At 46.1% G+C, this 24,027-nt stretch overlaps 1 protein-coding gene across 3 annotated transcripts in view; it reads left to right on the top strand.

The window, feature by feature from the left end:
• Positions 1–24,027, top strand: part of OSBPL9 (oxysterol binding protein like 9) — a 156,023-nt gene that overhangs the window by 129,169 nt on the left and 2,827 nt on the right. For all 3 annotated transcript variants that reach the window (XM_027838253.1, XM_027838255.1, XM_027838256.1), the window contains 10 exons: positions 6,163–6,253; positions 7,201–7,305; positions 10,321–10,480; positions 18,083–18,195; positions 18,300–18,418; positions 19,696–19,781; positions 21,770–21,941; positions 22,442–22,526; positions 23,532–23,642; positions 23,890–23,953. In XM_027838253.1, coding sequence (XP_027694054.1) covers positions 6,163–6,253; positions 7,201–7,305; positions 10,321–10,480; positions 18,083–18,195; positions 18,300–18,418; positions 19,696–19,781; positions 21,770–21,941; positions 22,442–22,526; positions 23,532–23,642; positions 23,890–23,953 — 1,106 coding nt within the window. The remainder of the gene's footprint in view (positions 1–6,162; positions 6,254–7,200; positions 7,306–10,320; positions 10,481–18,082; positions 18,196–18,299; positions 18,419–19,695; positions 19,782–21,769; positions 21,942–22,441; positions 22,527–23,531; positions 23,643–23,889; positions 23,954–24,027) is intronic.

Here is a 24,027-nt window from a genome sequence, read left to right on the forward strand (position 1 = left end):
CGTCTGCAGACCATTAAAACCCATCATCCTCCTCCTCGCAGCAGAGACCTGAGTTTCCACTCATTTTACAACTTGTCTTCTCTTTTCAACTTACCCTTCTTGTTCTATTCTGGCAACTTTCCTTGAGCTCCTGACGTTGGCCGTCTTTCACTAATCATTACACGACGAATTGTGGCTGCTTTTTGCTGATTTAGGATTTTAAATGGCAGTCTTATAAATTTGCTTTAAGCTCCTATAGAATCGAACCATCTTCTTGCATGCATCAAGTAATCATGGTGTAGAAATCCAGCTTTTATGGACAGACGTGGGCATGAGGTAGAGGCTGTCTTTACGGAACAGTTCTTGAGGGTTTAAATATCTGTGCTGTAGTTATATCCAATTTGGACTCCCCTTCTTAGAAGCAAGGATGCTAATGATATTGTCATATAGAACTGCTATTGGTATTTTAAATGAGGTCCTTTTTTTCTTTAGAAACTGTAACCAATTCTAGATAGGTTTTTAATATGTTTATAATTTCCCTATATATCTTGGTATTGTGCTTGTGGTATGTGCTGTGATTTTGTTGGAACAAATTGCAACCAACATGCATCCTGTCCTGGGCTCAGCCAGCTTCCATGCTGGCAGCAGGAGGCACTGATGTTGCCAGAGTGGGGGTGTTATGCTTGCCTCCTTAGTTCCATCAGTATCCTGTCCCACAGAACCTCCATTTTGACTTTTCTTTTCCCTTCCTCAACCATCAGCCTTCATCCCTTCTAGACAGAAGGCAGAAAACATTAGTTATTTGTCAGAATCTTAACCTTTTGAAGGCTGGAAGTGAAATTTAAATTTGCTCATTTCATGAATTTAAAATTGCCCAGTAGTTAATTCCAAGCATCTCAAACTCCTTCCACACCATGAGGCCTTCAATAATATTAAAGCTTAATAGAAGAAATGCATTTCTTTTCTGTGAAGGCATACAAATAACAATATATCTGCAATCTGGAAATCCATGAAAATTGCTGATTAAACTTACCAGGATGAATACAGTCTCCTTTTCTTTAGTTTGATTTACACCACACACAGAGATGGCCAGGGAGAGCAGAGGGAGTTAAAGAGGTCACTTACCCACTTTATTGGCATGATAGAATTTTTACTTCCTAATTCCCTGATCCTAATGGCTTATTAGGGACCATTGTGGTGGGACACAAACCTCATTGTTTTCTTTCTAGGTCACCGTTTTAATTTGTAAGCCTATTGGGCAAAGACCATAGCCTGATCTGAAGACAGTCTAGGGAGAAAACCATTTTGAGTAATCATCAGTGTTTTAAAAGATCTGTTACATCCTTGGTGTGGGCACTCACTGACTCGGAGCACTTCCATACCATGGAATAGGAACTTCATGAACTCTTGTGACGCCAAATTGCATCATTTGGTGAATCTCCACCTTGTGAAGGAGTAGGGCACGTACAGTGAAATCACACTGGACTTGGGTGTGCACCCTAGCTCTGCCCGCTTACTCTCTGACCTTGGGCAAGTGATTCAGCTGCTCTGCGGCACTCTTCTTCGTCCTACACATGAAGGGATTAGGCTCAATAAATGACCTTGAAATGCCTCCTTTTGGCTCCGCATAGCCTTCTGATGATGAATTCCTCCGAATGCGGGCAGGTTCAGCCTTCGAGGACAGATTGCAGCTCTGGCCCTGTTTTCACCCAGAGCCTTTTTAGCCTGAAGAGAAAGTGGTAGAGGACAGCTAGCGCTCCAGATGCCTCCGCTCAAGAAGGGGAAGAAACAGTCTGAGAAAGGGGAAGAAACTTGCAGCTGATGTTTGCAGATGAGACAGTAGAAGTTTATAGGACATTTCTAAGATACCTTGATTGTCTCGATGGAGTGGAGGGGAGTGAGAATATTTGTTTTCTGTCTTGTGCTCAAACTCTAATCCATCTTCTGAATAGCTTTTACATTTGGAAATACCAATGGTGGCTGTGAGAGGTGGTGGATAGAGCTCTGACTTTAGAGTCAGGGAGATCTCGGTTCAAGATCTAGTGTTGACACATGGTAGCTGCATAACCATGAACAAGGCACTTAACCTTGTAGTGCCCGGGTGATTCTCTGAGACTGTAGAGTTCCTGATCTGTTTGTGGAAGGTATTTCCACACTGGGAGGTTTTGTATGAAATCACAGGTCAGGACCCACTCACCAGTGTGACCTGTGTTAGCAAAGAGGACCTATGTTAGCAAGATTGGGAAAATTTCTCTTGGGGGGGTTGTTGGGAATGCCAAATACTTGGTTTAAAACTTGAGATCTCTTTGTATTTTAGCCTGAAACAGAACGACAAAAAATAGTTCTGGGGTATTTGATTCCTTTTTTCATTTCATTAAAAAAAAAAAAAAAAAAAACAAAACTGTGATTACTTTATACATGTAGAAATGTCTAATCGTGTTTCTTTTGGAGGCATGTATTCAATCTTGTAGGCAGTCCATCACTGCCTCCTGTCATTGCCCCAAGCCCACCCCGTTTGTCCCATTCCTGTACACAATTATAGTGGGCGTGTCTCTGCCTGGAAGATCAGGTGCCTTTCTGGTTGCTGCAGAAGGTATCGTGGTGGGGGCCTGGGGTGGAGATAGAATGTTTAGAAAACATCCCAGAATAGACAAGGAACTCTGGCTGGCCCTACTAAACTGGAAGGAGGAGGATTTCTCAGTGCCGGAAGGTGAAGGTCAAGAAAAAGTGATTCCCTTAAAATGCCTAAGGGCGCACGTGCATAGGGTGAGCATTGATTTGTTGGCAAAACCCCCAAATCCTTAAACAGAAGATCTTGAAACTGAAAAAAAAAAAAAAAGAAGTAAATTTAGGACAAATAAGATGAAATTAGGCTGTTTCACATATTAGACGTTTAATTTATGAAGCGCCTTAACTCCAAGTTGAAAATACAAACTTTCTCCCAAAAGGTTTAGTGGATGATGAAGGCATCATGTATAAAAAGAGGCCATAGTGGTGGTTGAGTGTGGGGACCAGCAGGCCCCTTCCGTAAACTGTTCCTTGATGCCACTTCTTAGCAGAAGGGATGCTGGGTTGAATGAGCCATCCCCAGGCCTGCCCCAGGAATGCAGGCATGGGGGGTATGCAAACATCTGGAATATGATTTTATTCATCCCTCTGTTGAAGGCATGCATACATAGGAACATCTGGGATTGACAAGCATATGTTCTATTCCTTCCAGTCCGTCTCCCTTTAAAGCAGGGATTTGTAGCCTGGAGTTTATGGATAGATTCCAAGAGGGGATGGATGTGCCGTTGAACTTGGATGGGAAAAAGAATTGCACCTTTATTTCACTATGATGAGTTTCTTCTGTAATACTAGATGTTTTAGGCATTTAAAAACATGATTCTGGGAAAGGGTGTGTAGAGGTCGCAGCGGCTGCCAAAGGGGTCCAGGACCCACAAAAGGCTGCACACTCTTGCTCTGAGAGAAGCACCCACAGATGTCCCTCCCCGTCGCTTCCCCGGTGAGTGTGTGTCTCAGTCTGGCAAAGGAGAGTCAGGGAGCACTTGGCAGCCTGCAGCTTAATTTCCGTTAAAGCTGTGTGCCCAAGCATTTGGCTTCAGTCAAAATAAGAGGGGTGGGTTGGTTTGGTGGACAGAAGCTGTTGGTCTGTGTTTTCCTCACATTCTGTGAATCACTTCCCAGTAAGCTCTACTCCTGCCCCCCCTCCCTCCCCCCCCGTAAAGACCCCCACAAACACAGACAGTGAAGAGCACCTTCGTAGAGGTGGTGCATATGTAACTTGGCGCACTTGTAGCTCCGCATTGCCCAGAAGAGACAGGGAAGTGTGGTTCACCTTCCGTCACTGGGAAGCAGCAACAGGAGTGTCTGCGTTTGCCCCATTTCCCAGCGTCTTCTCCGTGGGCTGCATTGTCCCAGTGCTGTGCCTGTGGATCTACCTCCTAGTTACCTCTTGGTGTCTTCCTCCCCAGGCTTCCCTGAGTCTTCCCTAAGGTGTCACTTGACTTGGTCAGGTGCCATGACTTGTCTGCTCCTTCCCTTGTCACTGGGCACAGAATTGAACAGAACATGTTTAGAGCGTGTTTCTCCTGGACCAGAGCAGCCTCAGATTGATTACGAGCACCATGGAGAGTCCTGGGAAAGCAGCTCCTAGCAGATGCCTGGGAGTCACCTGCTGTGTGTGTGCAGGCCCTGGTGACGGGCCTCCTCTCGGGGACTCAGCACTTACACGTTGTAAACTCACTTTTCCTTGAAATAAGCCAGTGGTGGGAGCATTGTTTTACGGTTTCAAATTAAGCGTGGGACCCTTGGAGGAAAAGATCAGTGTCAAAAATCTCCACTGGATGTCGGCCTGTCCCGGAAATGCATAGCGACACCTGCCACAGTTGATCACAGGAGGGGTGGACAAAGAGAAGACGTTTCTTAACATTTGCCGAGGAATTGAATTCCTGCAGACCAGTAGCCCAGTGCACTGATCCTCTGGGGTGGCTAGGGGGCCCCACAGTGCACTCTGAAAGACAGGAGTTCAGATCTAGCTTCAGAGACTTGCTGACTGGGTGACCCTAGCAAGCCGCTTCACCACTGCCTGCCTCGGTTTCCTCCTCTGTAAAATGAGGATGATCGTTAGGATGAAATGAAAGAACAGATGTAAAGTTTTTATTTGTTCAGCCATCGTAATTGAAGAGAGGCCTCCTGAGTCCCAGGAGCTTGGATGTTGGTGGTGCATTGCAGTGCTTGGTCAGGTATCTCAGAGCAGAATGCTCCAGAAATGCAAGGAGTTGCCCTTACAAGGACTTGGCCATCCATCTTAATTAGCCCCATCGGGGACAAAGAGCCTCCCTAGAAAGTTCTATTTATTTTTTAGGTGCACATTTTAACTTATTATCTGGCATAAAATGCTCATTGTCTTTTCCGAAACCCTTAAGAGGTTTGACAGGAGGGTGTCTGTGCTTTATAAGGCTCTTTTATATCACAGATCACAGGTAAAATCTTTGTTGTTCCCGTTTATCTTAGTATCTTAGAACTTTCTTACTAACTTTTATAAATACCATTTTCTGTAATTACTAACATCACTCTTTGCTGTATCCCCATAGTAATTCCTTCTCCAAACACCTTCAGATGTGTTTTTTAAATTGAGGTTTTCAAGAGGCCTAAGCAAGTTAAGGGATGCTTGGAGTTTTCTTGGTTTTGGTCCATTTTCCCCTTTGCAGATAATAGGTCTCAGCTCTACTGTCTAACCAAGATCTTCCTTTAAATCGTCAGCACCAGGTTTTTTCTCTTTTTTTTGGTCATTAAAAATACTGTTTCTTAGATAGGATGCAGGGACGTTGGGGAAAACTATGATGACGTAAAATACAAAAGATATCAATAAAAAATTTTTAATGAAAAATTGCACCAGTGGAGCCCAAAAGTTCCCAAAGGAAGAGAAAAGCCATTAGGATCCACTTTGGGATGGTGGGCCCATCTGCTTGTTGACATGGCTGATTTCTTAAAATAAAATCTTTGTAATATCATTGGACAGTCGAGCCCTATAGAGTCAGGGAAATATTCTAATATTTTTTCTAAAACTGTAGAGGGCATGTATGTTTATTTCTTCTCCCTCCTGAAACTTGGAAAGATGTATCTTTTTCTTCATTTTGGAAATTCATACCTTCTGTTTTTAGTAAAACTCTGCTGTGTGAAGCTTACATGTGCATCCACAATGATGTTAGGTAGTAATGGGGTGGGACTACATGTGAAGACAGTTGGGGAGCCATCCAGATACACTACTTAGTTATAGGTGTAAAATGTCGGTTAAAGCCAAGAAGGCAAGAGAGGAAGTGTTAGTTCTTGGAAGTGTTGCAGCACAGCGCCGAGAAACATTGTGATGTGTTTAGAAGTGGTATCTCTTTAAATCTCTGCACCCCATTCCAAAACCGCTTTCCATGTAATTTTAATCCTCTCTGTCTGAGGTACGTTGATTTGTGGTTTTCCCACCTTTTACTATGCTTTCCTTAATTATAACAATTGCTTGTGCCTCTGTGGGGGAAGAGGGTTTAATTTCTTCTTTGCTCTCTTGTAAACTTGTATCTGTGTAGCTGACCTTAGGATTTTGCTGTCATAAATGGGGGTATTTCTTACATGGGGAAGGGACAGTATGAGAGAGAATGTTAATTAAAAATGACTGTTTCTTTATCTCAGAGTACCATCAACCCTGTAGATGCAATATATCAGCCTAATCCCTTGGAACCAGTGATCAGCACAATGCCTACCCAGACTGTCTTACCTACAGGTACAGTATTTGGACATATGTTCAAGGGCATTCATTAGAGAACCTAGTTTTATACTTCTATTACATACGAAGCTAGCGCAAGCTCACTCTTCTTGCCTGTTGTTTTATATCAAAATCCTAGGTAGAATGAATGAGGGTGTTGTTTTTGTATTGTTTTGTTTTAATTGCATTTGGTGTTCTACAGTTATAGCTTCTGAAGGAGGCTGGGGTGGCCAGAGAGGAGGGTAGTGGTTGGTTATGTCTGTTTTCAAAGTTTCCTCGATGCAGTCAGAGTTGTTGAGCTAACAGTTAGCTAGTTAACCAGACTTCTGCTACCAGGAATGCTTGTACAAAACAGAAGTAGCACCCTTGTGGAAGAGGAAGAAAGCATCCTTAGTGTCTCCAGAGGTCATTCAGAGAGAGTCATGGCTGCAGGCATTAATTAGCACATGGAATAATTGTTGATACTGAGCAGGAGGGGCAAAACCTCAGACCAAGGGAGGATGAGGAGTCATTAGCAGGCTTTGGTTGGCCTGTGGTTTGTGAATTAGAAGCCCTTTGTGTGTGGCTGCTTGGGGGGTGGGAGGAAAGGGGACAAGGAAGATTTAAACCTTTCCATGGTACAGTTGTCATGTTCTTATAGTTTTGAGATAGTATGTGAAAAATTGTTGAAAATCCAAAAGATGACTCCTTTTTGACATTTACAAAGACTTAAAAGGTTATTCTGTGAATTTTTGGAGATTTTTTTTTTAAAGGAAAGAACAACCAGCATGATGAATCCCATGCCGATAGCTGTATCAGGAGCTGGTCTTTGGAGAAGCTAGCAGTCCTCCTAAAAGAGTGCTTGAATGTTGAACTAAGCCATGTGTGCATGTGCACGCAGAGTTACAGATATCCCCCAGGAAACCCCATAACATTTTCTTATTGTCCTGTTTTTCTCCCTTGTTTCCCTTGTCCAAATCTCTTAGAGTCTGCCCCATTGTGTAAATCAGAGCCACGTCCATCCTCCCTACCTGTCGGACCTGGAGTCACTTCTTTGGGACATCCTCAGACGCCCACACCCAACAGCACAGGTACAGATGGGTTTAACCTGTATCTTTTCATCTCATGCCTTTCTTCAAAATTGTTTCTTTCTCTTTGCCAGGGAAAGAGAAGGGGAAATTTGCTGCTGGGGCTGACCCTCTGAGAGTTTTTCCATTGTGCCAGTTTCACCTGGGATTGTTGAATAGTTGAGATTGATAATTGTACTTGAACCCCAAAGCTTTAAGCAAGTAATTGTAATTTAATTGAAATATTGCAGCCTTTCAGGATGTGACTTAATGTTCTTGTGGCTTATCTTGGGGGATCCTCTAACACGGTGACAGTGTTTTTCTGCATAATAAATCTAGTTGTTTTCAGTTTTTGTTGCTTGAATAAGAATTCAGTTTTTAAATGGCTTTTCTTTTTTAAGGGCTGATGACAATTTGTGGTTATTTTGGCCTTTGAGGCTTAGCCTTGGGCTTTCTCCTTTTTTTTTTTGGTGGACTCATTGTCTTTCCCCTGTGACAGGGTTTTATTCTGTGGAATATCAGGTTGCATTTGGATTTTAAATATGCGTTATCTTGACTTCTCTGGAGCAAACATTGAACTGTTGGGCCACAGCCCTCTGAGGGAAGCCTAAAGCTTTCTCCTTGTTTCATCTCCATGAATCTGTCCTTTGCCGGAGGCTGTGTCGATGACTCTTTTCTCCATAAGCACGGCCTGGATTGCCAACCTTGGGCATCCCTCTGTGTCACAGTGCAGACAGTTGTCCTCTGAATTTCAGAAGGAAAAAAATTGGGGCATGAAAAGCTCCAGAAAATTCTCACAGATAATTAAAAACATGAAGTGTAAATGTTTTGTTGCCTCTTTGTCGTGGATAATATTTATGTGGATTTTTTTACAAGGCTGTTAATGTGATTATGAAGTTGATATCTTTAAGAAACAGTTCCTTTGTTGTGAAAGAGGAACTAGTCAATATATCGGGTGTAAGGGACAAGAAACAAATGGATCCCATTCCTGTTTCTTGATAATGCATTCATTTTGGTGTAAATTATTTCAGTTTATCATATGTGGCTTGGCTTAGTTTTTAAAAGAGGAAAGGACATATTTACAATAGACTAAGTTAAAGAAATACGTTGATATCAGAGAATCGGTGATGCCTTGATCCCAATTTCTAAGGCTTTAATTCAGTAAACATTGATTATTGCGTTCTAGGCCTAAGGTCCCATGCTAGGTACATTCAGAGTTAAGGAGATCCATTCCTTTACATAGACAACTGTGAGAGCTTTTTATCTAACAAGTATTCATTAAATGCATACTATGTGCAAGGCTGAAGAAAGACCTCTCAGTGTGTTGTGTAGGTAGATTCCCAGTGGCAAACTTCTCTGCACAGATAGACAGGCATGGCTGGTTTGCTATCTGCATCATGGCAAGGAGGGACCTTCCAAGCCATTGAGCTCCCAGGTCCATTGGAATTGAGCATGTGCAAGGCACTGGGCATTTAAAACATCAGAGGAATATTATTAGCAAACAAAAGGGAAAATTCGAGTCAATTAATTTGAGACCCATTCAGAGTCATTTGACTTTTTTCAAGTACTTGGGCACTTATTTTTGCCTATAAGAAATAGTTTCATGGTTTTAAGGTTCTCTTTAGGCTCTCCTTTGGAAAGAAAGATTCTTTAGGGTTCTATTTACACCTGTGGTTCACTTTTGAGATGGAATTTCAACTGCTAACCTCTGTTTCATGGGTCTTGTGATTTTAAAGTTTTAAGAATGTCCTCATTAGGGAAGCTAGGTGGCGCAGCGGATAGAGCACTGGGCCTGGAGTCAGGAGGACCTGAGGTCAAATCTGGCCTCAGACCAGACACTTGACACTTATTAGCTGTGTGATCCTGGACAAGTCATTTAACCTCAATTGCCTCATTTAAAAAAAAAAAAAAAAAAAGAATGTCCTCATGACTATGACCCCTAAGAAATGATCTTACTAGAGCTCTGGGTGTTTGGGGAGAGGCATCTTCTATGGTGGAGCCACAACCCTTGGGTTTGAGCAGGGTGTGAAAGGCTCTGATCCCACTCTCGGAGAGCCTTGATGGCAGAGTCCAAACCAGCTTCAGAAATGTATGGATGCTTGGGAGCTGAATGCCTTGCTTCCCTTGTCATGCTGAGAATTCCCTAAGAAAGAAACACACAAAACATTGTTTAGGGAGTGACTGTGGTCTTCACGTCCTCTTAGATAGATGGAGGTTTCATCCTGACCAGTCCCCTTTTTCCTGGTAACTCTGGTTTGGGCATGACCAATCATAGCCTCCATTGTTTCCCTCTTTTTATACCTCATTCCTTCCATAGGTGGGGGCTTCAGATTATGGGTAAAGATGGGCAGGGTTTTATAAAGGGGGTTGCTTTGGTTTGGCATTTGTGCATACCTGTGCTTCCTTGGTGTCGGGGACTATTTATCATCAGTGAGGAACTCTGCCTTGCACATAGTAGGTGCTTGATAAATATTTGTGGACTTCAATTGAAACTTCTTGATGAGTGTGCTGAGAAATCTTTAGTGTAATTAACAAATACGTTATTCTCAACTTAATCCTCAATTTTAACTTGCATAGTGTCACAGAACTCCCATTTTGCATTTCCTTTGGAGTAACTTGGCTCCGTTTTTAATCATTTAAAACTGCATATGAAGTATAAGCTGGAACTCTCTGGTACTCTTAAGACAGTGGATTTCTACCTGCATGCTTGAATTAGAATTGAGTTGAAAGATTTGCTTTCCCATAACTGGAAGAGGAATTAATCTTTGATTTTTTTTGAGTCTTTCCGTGATGTCATTGTGAAGTGTGCTGTGAGCTGCAGAAGGGAGCTGTGGCCTTTTCTTACTCATTTTGTGTGTCCCACATCCATCTCGTTACTGTTTTTTTTGCCCAGTCTCAAGGCAGTTTGGCTTTGTCTGCAGGGCGCACGTCCATCCAACCAACTCAGTCAAATTCTTCTACTCTTTTCATAGCTTAACTTACCAATCTCCCCACCCCCACCCCCAACTTTTTCCTAACTCAGCATTTTTCACTCCCTAGGAAGTGGGCATTCAGCACCTAGTAGCAGTCTGACATCTCCAAGCCATGTCAACTTGTCTCCAAGCACAGTCCCAGAATTTTCTTATTCTAGCAGTGAAGATGAATTCTATGATGCCGATGAATTCCATCAAAGCAGCTCATCCCCAAAGCGCTTCATAGAGTAAGTAGAAGTGGAAAGGAGGAGGTCTTGAAGTGGTTGCCTTACTTTAAATATTTGGGTACTTGAGGGGTTTTTTGGACAGCTGTACAGTTTGTTGGAAAAAGAAGTGAGTGACTTTAGTCTCAGCTGATTTAATCCTATGGCAGTGTCACCTTAGTAACCAAAGTAATCCAAATTATGTAAACAGTGGCACCTTCAGGTGCCATGAAATGTTTGTTCCGGGGGGGGTTTAAAGGAATTAGACCTTGTTATCAAAGCTCCCAGTCACTTGGCTGATGGCACGGATCTCTGACATTGGCACATCCCCTTGGCACGGACCTCCTATGCCCTCTCGCATTTCCTCCTCACAACTGTACAAGGCAAGGAAGGAGTATGTGGGGTCGTATTTTCATTTTGCAGATGTGGAAACTAAGAGTCAGAGAGGTCCAAGAGCTGCCCAAGAAGGTCACAAAGGAAGTCACCATCATGGGTAACAGTCAGATCTAGGTCTTTCTGGCTTCAAGCCCACTTCTGTTTATTGTGTCCCATTACACAATATGAAGAGGAAGTGGATGTCTTTTGCTCGGCCCCAGAGAGCAAAGCTAGATGGAAGAGGGATCGTTAGGAGATGTAGGAAGCAACTTTGCATTTAGAAAAACTTTCTGAACAAGTAAGCGTTGCTCAATGGCTTGGAATACTTTGGTAAGGAAGTAAATTGCCTATTGGGGGAACTTCAAGGGGAGGCTGAGCTGCTGAGTGTTGGTGGTAGGGAGATTTAGGGTTGGTATAGGGTCTGGACTGGATGGCCTCTGGGGGCCCTAAGATTATTTTCACAGCTAGTGGGATTTGAAATACTTCCTCTTTTAAATGACAACTAATAGTCATCCGTCTTTAGAGTTATGTAGAGTCCACTTACAGTACTTGCCAGGTTCTGGAAAACAGGTGAGCAAGGCCCTGTACCTACCCATGGCCCTCATGGTGATATCCATTTCCAGTTCTTTAAAGGCTGTTTGTTGTGTTTCATGCCACACTGCTCTTCAGCAGTATTGATAGAATGTTGGTATTAAAAAGATGGGCCTTTGTTTCCGGGGGAACTTGGGGTCATTGTTACTTCCTTAAAAGTATTCGAATTCCATTCTCTTCCTCTTGTTCACCTCTGGGCCCGACTCATCCATCTGTATTGTTTCTCCTAAGGATATTTGCTAGTAGATAGGCTCTAAAGGTCATCCATCCAGGTAAGTACATGTCGTGATCTGGGAAAAGCACACTGTTCATCCATTTGACCTTTACTGTGTGGATGGTCAGATCATCCCTCAAAAGAGGGGTTACAGATTCCTTCCAGGAGACTCTGCCACGTTCTGGGTGTAGATACACAACCCATACAGTGTTGTCAGCAAAAGTAACACATAGGGCACCACCAGGTCCTCTTCAGCTGCCCTCTGCTCTCGATCTCATGCAGCACAGCCACAGCCTTTGGCAAGCAGACATTTCCCTGTTTTATGTCTTCCAAGGAATCTGGATGGAATAATTATAATGTATGATTGGGAAACCCCTTCTAAAAAGAAAATCTTATTTCTTGCCTTCTCAGTGGTTTAGGGAGGGGTTGGAGGGAGGGAGAAAATGTAGAACTGAAAATTAAAAAATTATGTTTAAAAAAGGAAGAGAGTCTTTTCGGGCATTGTTTTGCTTTACTGAAACAAATACTTCAGGGGAAGTGGGGTAGTGAATGGATACTCGACACAATAGTAGTTTGTATTCTCTCCCCCAGGGCTTCTTCACCTTTTTTGTGGCCTAGATCCCTAGATCCCTTTGACCACAGTCTGCTGAAGCCCTTGGACCCCTTCTTAGATTCCTGCTTTGAAATGCATCAAATAAAATACCTCTGGGACTGCAAAGGAAACCAAGCCTGTTGAAATAGAGTCAAAAAACTATTTAAAAAGTGAGTCTCCAAAGCCCCAGTTAAGAACCTCTGCTCTCCATCTCTGAGTCAGTTGTGAAATGATAGAGATGGAGCCCCTTCCTGCTACGTGTCGAGGTGATTTTAGGTCAGTACTTCATAGTGTGTGCTTGGTCACTTTTACTTTCAGTATTAATAAATTCTGAGGTTTTCTGAACATCTTTGGCATCTTCCTTCTCCTCCATATACTTTGTGTCTTAATCCCAAACTGACTGATTTTCTTTTCTAAATTCTCTTTTATCGGGAAATCAGCAATCCAACAACACTTACAAACACTTCAAGAATGGAGATGAGGACAGTACAAGAAACTCTGAACAGTGGGGTTGGTGTGTTTTGCTTTTTAACTGTACGTACTCTACATAGAATCAGAATTGGAGAGTTAGAAGACACTTGAGAGAACAACCATCCAGTCCGTCCCATCCAAGAATGCAGTGTTCTGATATCCCTGACAGGGGGTCGTCCAGCTTTTTCTTGAGAGCCCACCGCTCCTTTTCAGGGCAGCCCATTCCACTTGGAGGCATTTCTCATTTTGAGATAGTCTAATTTTCCTGATGTCAAGCCTAATTTTGCCTCTTTGCTGCTTCTCACAATTGCTCCTGAGTCTTCTTCATGAGGCCATACAGGACAATCTAATCCCTTTTTCACATGAGGGCCCTTCAGATACATAAAGATAGCTGTCATGTCTCCCCAGTGCCCAGTTCCTTCAACCCATCTTCAAAGGCCCTTCATCATCCACCCGGTTGCTTTGCTCTAATTTGTATCCTAGCTAAGTTTAGTACTGTCCTCCTTAATCTGTTTCCCAAAATTGAACAAAGTATTCTAGATGAGGGTAGAGGACAGTGAGACTGTCCCCTCTTTATTCCTGTGTGGTTCCTGCACTGCATTGCTGACTCATTGAAACCCCCAGATCTATTTTTCACAACATCAATGTCTCCACCATCGTATTTGCATAAAATTAATGGGTTTTTTTGTACCCAAAGGGCCAGACTTTAGATTTGTCCTCGTTGAATTTCATGTTAGACTCAGCCCAAAGCTCTAGCTTGTTAAGACCTTTTGGATTCTGACTCTGCCATCCACTGTGTTGGCTTTCTCTCCCAGCTTGGTGTTGTCTGCAGATGTGATGAGCAGGCCACCAGTACCTTTAATCTAAGTCATTAATAATGTTAAACAGCCCAGGCCCAGATCCATAAGAGTCTTCCAGTGGAGGCGACCTATGCCCTTGATATTGAGACATAAGTCTGCCCGTCCATCCGTTCATCCTCTTAGGGATTCGTCTGATTGTATTATCATGTAATCCAGTTAAATTGGGGGTGAAACAAGGAGATGACCATTATCACTACTGTTATTCAATATTGTACTAGAAATGTTAGCTTTAGCAATAAGAGAAGAAAAAGAAATTTAAGAAACTAGAATAGGCAAAGAAGAAAGAAAGCTATCACTCTTTACAGATGATACGATGGTATATTTAGAGAACCCTAGAGAATCAAGTAAAAAATTACTTGAAATAATAAACAAATTTAGCGAAGTTGCAGGATATAAAATAAACCCACATAAATCATCAGCATTTCTATATATGTTACTAACAAAGGCCAACAGAAAGAGATAGAAAGAGAAATTCCATTTAAAGTTACTATAGACATTATAAAATATTTGGGAGTCTACCTGCCGAAACAAACCCGGGAACTATACAAACACAATTACAAAACACTTTTTACACAAGTAAAGTCAGATTGAAATAATTGGAAAAACATCAGTTGCTCATGGGTAGGCCGAGCTAACATGATAAAAATCACAATTCTACCTAAGCTAATTTACTTATTCAGCACCATACCAATCAAACCACAAAAAAAAATTATTTTATAGAGCTAGGAAAAAAATAACAAAATTCATCTGGAAGAACAAAAGGTCCAGAGTTTCAAGGGAACTAATGAGAAGAAATGCGGGGGAAGGTGGCCTGACTCTACCAGATCCTCAATTGTATTATAATATTATAAAGCAGCAGTTGTCATCCAATCTGTTTCTCTCCCATCATCTTCACAAGAATCTTCATATGAGATACTTTCCCGAAAGCTTTGCTAAAAATCCAGGTAAACTGTATCCCCAGTGTCTCCCTCCCATCTAGGAAGGTGCCGGGGGGTGAGCAGCGTGTTCTCAGTGAAGCCTGGCTGGCTCTTTGGGACCTTGCTGTTCCCCAGGAATTGAAGTACAACTTGCTGCCTTAGCGTTAGCAGCCTCTTTCCCCTTTACTTTTTCAGTATCAGGACATTTGTCCTCCTTCAGTCCAGCGGCCCCTTCCCCTTTGTCCACGGTCTCCGCTATCACAGGCAGTGTCTGCATGAGTCACATCTGCCAGTTCTTTCAGGCCCCGAGGGTGCAGTTATCTGGACTGGGTGACTTGTGTCCACCACAGCTGCTCCTTTGGTCTTGCATTTCCACTCCTATTAGGGGCTCTTGTTCTGGCCTTTCCAGGGTGAATGTCCTTCTCTGACAGAAAAAGAAAAAACAGGCTAACGAGGAAGGAAGCATTCAAACATGGAGGGTCTGTACCTTCTTTGATCTCATTTTTCCCAGTGAACTGTGTCATGTTCTTACTTTCCTCTTCTGTTATTTTGCCTTGAGTCTGTCTTCTTTACGTTCCTCTTAAGAGTTCCTGGTATTGGGGCAGCTAGGTGGCACCGTGAATAGAGCACAAGCCCTGGAGTCAGGAGGACCTGAGTTCAAATGCGGCCTCAGACACTTGACACTTACCAGCTGTGTAACCCTGGGCAAATCAGTTAACCCCATTGCCTAGCCAAAAAAAAAAAAAGTTCCCAGCACATTGATCTCTTCAGACAAATCCTATTTCTCCTCCTGATTGAAGTCACTTCCTAAACTAACCACAATTCCAGAGGACTCTGGATGAAACATGCTGCCTACCTCCAGAGACCACCCATGGGCTCTGACAGCAGACTCAGAAATGGCAAATGCAGTCCTTGATTTTACTTGACCTTATCCATACTTATAACGACTATTGTATGTCTTGCTTTCTCAATGGGTAGGAGAGCTGGCAGGGACGTAATTCAGAACTGAAAATAAAATAAAATTGAATTTTTTTTAAAAAGAGATTTATTTCCCTTTGTACCTTCAGAATCTCATTCTTGGGCCTCTCCCATCCCTCCCTGGCTAACCGTCCCTGAGAATCTGCTTGTCTTGGCTATGAACCCTCTGGGGTCCATGTTGGACTCTTCCCTGCCTTCCATGTCCTTTACTCAGAGGTTCGTGTAAGGCAGGTCAGAGCAGAAAGACAGGACAGAAAGGAGTCCAAGGAAAGCAGTTGGTTACTACCCGCGATGTGGTGACCTCTGCTGGAGCCCTCTCTGCCAGCAGCAGGAGCAGGTGACATCTCTTGACTTGTCTCAGCAAGAACGCCATCCTTTAAGCAAAGGGAAAGTCTGTTCTGGGTCCGGTGTTCACTGATAGTGGCAACGATGAACGAGAACAGTGAGAAGGGACCGACCGCTCCCTCCCGGAGTTTGGGAAAGGGAAGAGAAATATGGGCAGGGGCCGTCTTCTCCTCTGTTGTTCTGATCTTCTCGGGAAGCTTGGCCTTTGGCTCTTCTGAACGAATTTCAGTCTTTTGTCTAGATCTAGAAAATAGAGCCTTGGTCGTTGTGTTAGTGCTGCACAGAATCTGGGAATCGGGTCAGCTCCCATCCTCATCTGGCTCCCCTCTAGGCTCATGTAACAAATTTTTAAAAGTTACGTCGTCACTGATCATCTCGGAGCTTTCCCTGTTTATGCTTTTCCTTGCCCTTCTCAGAGAGCCATCTCTTATAGTAACCTTTTTTAAAAAAGAAAAAGTGAAACTGATGAGACCAATCAGTACTTTTTAAAACCCTGACGTTGTTTGTAATATTCCCCGCCTGTGGCCCCCCTCCCCACGCGTCTCTGTGAAGCAGCGAGGAGAGCGTCATCCCCCATCTTTGTAGGGCTCAGCTTATTGTTGGATCGTGCAGCATTTATTTGTGATTGTGAACCCCTTATACCACACGCCCGGCACATGGTGATGCAGCCTTTGGGGAGACTGACCGATCCACTTAGCTTTGGACATCCTGTGTCTACACACTCCTCCTTCTCTTGCCCCCACCCCTACCCCCTTGGAGGGAGGGGTCATGAGCTCCAAGCCTCTGTGGGATGGGTGAGGGAGCCTGACTTTGGAGCCTCTGCTTCCACCTCGTCCCCTTTGGGTGTCGTCGTCTTCCTCCCTTCGATTGTAAACTCCGTGAAGGCGAGGATTGTTCCCCTACCCCCCATTGTTGTATCCCCAGCACTTAGTTCAGTGCCTGGCACATAGTAGGCACTTCATGTTTACCGACTCACCGCAGCTGTGCTACATGGTGCCATTGCAATCTGTCAGACCCACTGGAGTGTGAAGATTCTTGGACCTGGGACTATGGAGCTTTTTTCCTTGACTTCTGGTCGCCTAAACACAGAGTTGCAGACTCCTCTGAACAAGCTAGCTCATGTCAAAGACCTTCTTCTGGGTCTGTGTCAGCTCTAAAGAAGGGTGCTGGGCTGGGCCCCCTTGGAGTGAAGTTTTTGGTTGTTGTGCCTTTCTTCTGGTGGCTAGGACCCAGGCCTAACCGGGAGAGCGAAACCTTCTGGCTCATCTGGGGAGCGCTTTAAGGTTTACTAAGCAGCAAACGTAGATCATCTCATCTTAATCCTCACAATGGCCTTATGCAGCAAGCGCTCTTGTTATCCTCTTATTTCAGATGAGGCTGAGGCAGGCATAGGTTAAGTGCCTTTCCCATGGTCGTGCAGTGTCTGAGACAAGATTCAGATTCAGGTCTTCCTGACTCCAGGCCCAGTGCCCCTTATAGGAATAGTTTTTTCAAGCAGCTGATATTAAAATAATAACTTCTATATGCAGTATTTAAGAGCCCCAAGTCAGGTAGAAGTTTTCTTGCAACCACTGGTGGTAGATGATTTTTCCCCCCTGTTGTGTAGAGATGTTTACAAATATTGGTCACATGCTTTCACTGCTCATGAGGCATTTGGATAAAGGTGTGGGAGTGGTTGATTGTTATCACCAAAGAAATAATGGGAATTTTAAAAACATTTTTGTATCATAGCCCAAAATAAGGTGAAATCACTAGCAGGCCAGAATTAGACCACAGTCAGTTGCTTTATATGAGAAACGTGATTTGAGATTTGAAAATCCACAAAGAGCTTCATCAACACTGTATAATTGCTGTTTCATTTCATGTGTTTCCCTTAGTCCAGTGGTTTATTATTCTGTGTAAACTGACAGTAGAGCAGCTGATGCCAAATTCTAAAAGGCTTTTTGGCTGTATCTGCCAGCTGTGGGTTCTGTTGGTAGTGCTGGACGCCTACCAAGCCCTTAGGAGCCAGCAAACCTGAGTTTGGCCTTGGCTGGCCACTGGACTGAGCTTAATTTGAGCACTCGATTAGTGCTGCTGAGGCTCTTCCCAAAGGATCTTTGAACATCTCTAAGAGACTGAGCAAAGTTTGCACTGTGAGACGCTGTGCCTGAGGGTGTCCAGCTTTCCAAGCAGGGGTTAGCCCCTTCGGGCCCGAACAGACTTAGGACAAGCCAATGGGTGGCAGAGTTTAGCATTAGGTCTTACCTTGAAGCTTTTTTAGAATGGCTTGTTATCTTTTAGTTCCTCGGGATCGGCCTCCGTCTTGACCCACAGCAGTTCAGGGAACAGTTTAAAACGCCCCGATACCACGGACTCCCTTATTTCCTCCATCTCTAATGGGATGAGTGATGCTGGTAAGTGAACCCTTACTGAGGGACAGCCATTTTGGCTTCACCTGAATGTTGGGCTGTTGGCCCCCAGGATGTGCATGATCTAGTGAGTGGGGTTTGCTTTTCAGACCTGTTTGACTCCCATGACGACCGAGATGACGATGGGGAGGCCAGCTCCGTGGAAGAGCATAAGAGCGTCATTATGCACCTCTTGTCCCAGGTTAGGCTGGGGATGGATCTGACCAAGGTGAGTGACCTGATGCCCTGATTGCTGAGAATCCGATTGTATGTAACATTGACCTGTCTTTGGATCTCTTCTTAGTGGCACCACACGAGTGGACTGTTTTAGAGTTGATTCAATTCAGTAGACATTTATCAGGCACCGACTGCATGCCCTGCATGGGGTGATGGGAGTGGAGGGTGGGGTGGGTGTGGGAACTGTAAGTAGTGTAAGAAAGACTGATTGAGTGACAGAGGAGGGAAAGGATGGGAGAGAAAGGAATCATCAAATCCACATAAAGGTGATGCTGGGCTTGTAAATTTTATTGGCAGAAGAGTACCCGTGTCAGGAATTGGGCCAGGGAAGGGGTAGGAAAGGAAAGAGGAAACAGCTTTGATTTGGTGTGGGATTGAGAGTGAATTGCGTACCATTAGACTGGAGAAAGAAGACTCAACAGGAAATGAGTTGGGCGGGGACGTTGTCTGAGCAGTTTTCCACCAGAGCTCTGAGAGGGAGAAGGAAAGACACTCATGTGCTGTGCCCTGGTTAGGGCTGTCCAGCCCCAGTGGCCATTCCAACTAAGCCTGAGCCCCCATCTCAGATTCACCAAGCATGGTGGCATGGCATAGTCTTTGGTTAACAATAATTTATTAAGTGCTTAGAGAGACAAAGAAAGATGACAGATGTGGCCCTCAAGGAGTTCTAATGGGTGAGTGGATGTACAGACAGCTGTGTATTATAAGATATATGCAGTGTCCATAGAAGGTACTCTTGGAGAGGAAGGCACTTGCAGTGGTTTGTACTGGGAAAAGCCTCTCCTAGAAGGGGTGATTTGATCTGAGTTCTGTGACCAGAAGGTGAGAGAGAGCCTTCCGGGCATGGGGGATGGGAACCCAGGTCCCTCCTGGATAACCTCCTGTCTCCCTCCCCAGACCCAAGAAACCTCCCAGCCATTGGGCTTAATGTAAAAATGCTTCCACTGGGCACCTTAGCAGGTGGGGCTGACCTCCTTTCTGCCTCCCCGCTCTTTAACTTGTTTCCCTGAGCACCAGTCATTCTGGGGGCTATTGTGTGGGCCCTGACCTGGTCAGCAGCTCAGTTTGCTGGCTCATGGCCACCCTCCTCCCTCGGGCCGAACATGCCTGTGGAACATTTTGTTTCTCCTTCTTGACATAAAAGTCCATGTAAAACCTGGCCATTGTGCAGTCTGCTTCATGAGGTATTTTCTGTGTGTGCGAGTGTGTGTGGGACAGGGGGGAGAGAGATTGATTGGTTCTGGAAGTTCACATGTGTGTCGTCTTCAGGTGGTTCTCCCAACATTTATTCTCGAAAGAAGATCACTTTTGGAAATGTATGCTGACTTTTTTGCACATCCAGATTTGTTTGTAAGGTATGTTGCAATGGTTTCTGAAGTTTTCCATGTCTTTTTGGGGAGGGAGGAGAATATGCATTTATTAAATGCCCATTGTATGCCTGGCACTGTGCCAGGTGCTTTTACAAACATTCTCCCATTTGACCCTCACTCCAACCCTGAGAGGTGGGTGCTGTTGTACCAGCCTGCTGGCTCAATGGGTAGAGCCCCAGGCATGGGGGCAGGAGGACTTGAGTTCAAATGCAGCCTCAGACACTCATTAGCTGCATAATCCTCAGCGAGTCACTTCACTCTGTTTGCCTCAGTCTCCTCATCTGTCAAAAGAGCTGGAGAGAGGGGCAGCTAGGTGGTGGAGTAGATAGAGCTCCGGCCTTGGAGTCAGGAGGACCTGAGTTCAAATCTGACCTCAGACACTTGACACTTAACTAGCTGTGTGACCCTGGGCAAGTCACTTAACCCTGATTGCTTAGCGCCCCCCCCCCCCCCCCCCCCAAAAAAAAAACCACACACACAAAAAACCAAACCTGGTAAAGGAAATGGTAAACCACTCCAGCATGTTTGCCAAGAAAACTCCAAGTGGAGTCAGGGAGAGTTGGGCACAACTGAAAAATGACTCAACAGCAATACAGTTGAGAAAACTGAGACAACCAGAAGTTAAGTGACTTGCCCAAGATCACACAGGTCTTAGGTCTTCCTGACTCCAGGCCCATTGCTCTGTGCAGTGCAGCGTCCCCTAGTGGCTTCAGAACAGGCTGTAAAAACGTGTTTGCCTCTCACACTTTTTTGCCTCTTCTCACCTTTCCTGGTTACATTTGGAAAAATGACTTTGGACAGTTGACTTGAATTTAAGGTGGTGACGTTTGCATTAGCTTCATAATTCTCCCTGTGTCTTGAACACTTCGGTGTTTCCAAAGCCCTTTCCTCATCCCAGCCCTGTGACTAATGTAACACAGCTATCGATGACTAATATTTTGTTAAAGTTTAGACAGGGTCTGAGGATCGGAAACTGGAGGCAGCCATGGGCCAGCTGGTTGCACCCTTTTATTTTACACAGGTGGAGAGTGAGGCCTAGGGAAAGTGCAGTGGCTTGCCCAGTGTTCCCTAAGGAGAGAGTGCCAGAGCTGGGGCTCAAATCCAGAGTTTCTAGTTGGAAGCCACCCCTCCCCAAGGTTGCCTCTCATCAGTAACTGGGTCTGTGGCTCCATTGGGACTTCACACGTCCCAGCCCAGCCCTTCTTCTGCCCCTGAACACAAGACCTTCTCATGAATCCCCACTGCATGCTCCCCTGAGCCCCAGTCCATTCTGTCCTCCCCAGATGTCCTGGGGCATCCATTGGAAATGCTCCACCTCAGCTGCTTGGTGGTTATTTGTGTCTCAGCATGCATCTGCTAACCCTCTGTCAGCCTAGGTCCTGCCCTACCTTCTCCATTTCCATCAGCCTCTTCTTCTTCTCCCTCCTCTGGTGTGTCCCATTTTCCAGATCCAGGTCCTGTCAAACAAGGGTTAGGGGTGCTAACAGTGGTGACGACAGACCTCCCAGCTCATGGGATGCTTTTATCCTTGCACCCTTTCTTTCCTGGGCCCCGGTATTTGAGCACGCAGTCAGTTTAATGGCGTGGCCCCCATAATGGTGTCAGGTCCTCTAGCCAGTGATTCCCAGCCCCCAGGCCTCTGACTACTCCAGGTGCGCCAAAGTGCACAGAAGGCTCGGTCTTCACTCGCCTTGGCCCTCAGTGTGGGCTCCTGAGGCCTGTGTGTGGACTGCAGGGTGTCCTCTACGAGCCGTGGAAGCTCCCTTTCACAGAGACCACTGAGAGACAGGGTGGAGAGAGGAAGGAAGTTCTGGAGCCCCAAGCCAGGCTCAGAGATGGGGAGGCAGTTAGTGTGTGGCCTAGGCCACAGTGCTGCCTCTGCTTCCCAGCAGGGCCTTCCCAAGTGGGGGCAGCTCTGCCGGCCTGGGGCGCTGGACACACAGGACTGTTGACGTCTGGTTTTCTCCTTTCAGCATCAGTGATCAGAAGGACCCAAAGGACCGAATGGTGCAGGTCGTAAGATGGTACCTCTCTGCCTTCCATGCAGGAAGGAAAGGGTCTGTGGCTAAAAAGCCTTACAATCCCATTTTGGGCGAGATCTTTCAATGCCACTGGACGCTGCCCTTGGAAAATGAAGAGAATGCGGTGAGTTCCACGGACTCCCAGAGCGGGGGCCTTGCAGAGGCCTGGAGAGCCGGGACCAGAGCCCCAGCTTCTCGGCTTCCTGGCCAGGTCCCCTTCGGTGCTGCTACCATCTTACACCGGCTCACTTGGTATCCACTTCTGCTTTGGCCCCCACAGTAAGGAAGGAAGGGGCAGTGGAACTGTGGTCTTCCTCACCTTCCGGGGCCAGGTTCCCCACCTGCCCCCGGGGCTCTGGCCCTGGCATAGCTGCTGAGCTGGGCCTCGCCAGGGAAGCCAGGGGCACTAGCTTCCTCCTCCCAAAGCATCTGTGAGGTTTAGGATGAGTTCATGGAGGCCCCCAAAGCAGCCCAAACTGGTGTGAAGTGACTGGCTGCTGTGTGTACTGTGTGTACCAGACCGGGGGGACAGGGCAGGGCCCCGCTCAGCTCCTCTCCGGAGGCCGACACGGATGGCGGGGTCAGCAGTGACGTCTCCGCTGTCTCTTGTGCTTTTGTTGGCAGGAGCCGATGTCGGAAGGCCCTGTGCCCTGGGGCTCCAAAAACTGCGTGACGTTTGTGGCAGAGCAGGTCTCCCATCACCCGCCCAGTAAGTGGCAGCTTTCTCTGTGACCTTCTTCACCCCACAGTGCCTGTACCCCCGGGGACAGTGAACCCCAAAATGTTAATGCCCATCACTTCAAACTACCCTCAACTCAGTTGCGCAGACATCAACAGATATTGCACGAGTTGTTGCTGCCTCTCCCTTGTGTTTCCTCATGCCCTGGGGGTCCCTTGAGCTGCACGCTTACCACCGTGATGTGAGGGGAGGGACAGAGAGGGGCAGCATGGACCGTTAAAGGGCGTTCCCTTCTGGCCGCTTCCTCAAGTCTGGCAGGGCCGGTCTTCATTCTCTGCCCCAGTGGTAGCCTGGCTGCCATAAGCAGTGCACGCCGTAGTCTCGTGGGCTCATGCCCATTTCGTTTTCCTTCTGTGTTCTGAGGCTGGCTGCATTCGGGTCAGTGTCTCCTGCAAACTGGATGACCAGCTCTGGCGGGGCCTTGCCTCTTGGCTATAGTAGGCACAGCTGTCTGCTTCTGGCCTCCCACCCTGGGTGGTTCATTAGCAGCCCAGGGTGATTACTCTGGTTGCTTTGACCAAGAATCTTACCTGATCTAAATTGTTTCTGGAAAGGCTCCATTTGGGGGCCGGTTCAGACCCTGGGCTCCCGGAAGCAGAGGAAAGCCATGTCTCCATCCCCACGTCCTTAATAGATCCTGGGTGCCAAGTGAAAGCCCAGTTGTAGCTGGGCATGGCCAGAAGAAGAGACAGCTCTCGGGGCCTGCATCGCAGCCCTGCCTCGGGGACCCGGGGGAGGGGCAGTGCAGAGTCAGTGTGGTCAGTGGACCTGAGGCGATGACTTAATTCTTGGGATTAATTGGCCACCCACCATTTGCCAGCTGCACTCCCACATGCAGCCAGGCAGGCTTGCCCCTCGGCTCATGTGGCAGCCCCCTCTCTGCGTCGGGTTTCTGTGTGGCAGTCGCGGGCAAGTTCTTTGCCCAGCGTGGTGAGGTGGACACCCGAGACTGACTGGGCGCATCCTTGTTCTCAGTTTCAGCTTTTTACGCCGAGTGCTTTAGCAAGCGGATCCAGTTCAATGCACACATATGGACCAAGTCCAAATTCTTGGGGATGTCCATTGGCGTACACAACATAGGACAAGGTGAGGGGCGAGGCCGACTGAGAGCGGGCTGCATGGTGCTGCCCGGCTCTGCCCTGAAGCCGGCGTTCATCTGCATAGGGAGACTGCTTTGAGAACGAAGAACGTTCCTGCCGTGCTGTGCTGTGGTGGTCTTCAAGCTGCTGGTTCCTCGGGGAGGTCTTCCTGACCTCACACCGATGGCCGGCCGGCTGTCTGGGCGCAGGGCCCGGTGCCAGCCTCACTCTGCCTTCTGGTCGTCTCTCTGCAGGTTGTGTCTCTTGTCTCGATTATGACGAGCATTATATTCTCACCTTCCCCAATGGCTATGGAAGGCAAGTGAACCTGTTTCTTTGCTCCCCCCATAGCCTCAGCCTCTTCTCACCCCTCCTGCACACAGCCCCTTCCT

The sequence above is a fragment of the Vombatus ursinus genome, unplaced genomic scaffold (assembly GCF_900497805.2).
Source record: "Vombatus ursinus unplaced genomic scaffold, bare-nosed wombat genome assembly UNPS02014825.1, whole genome shotgun sequence".
NCBI lineage: Eukaryota > Metazoa > Chordata > Mammalia > Diprotodontia > Vombatidae > Vombatus > Vombatus ursinus.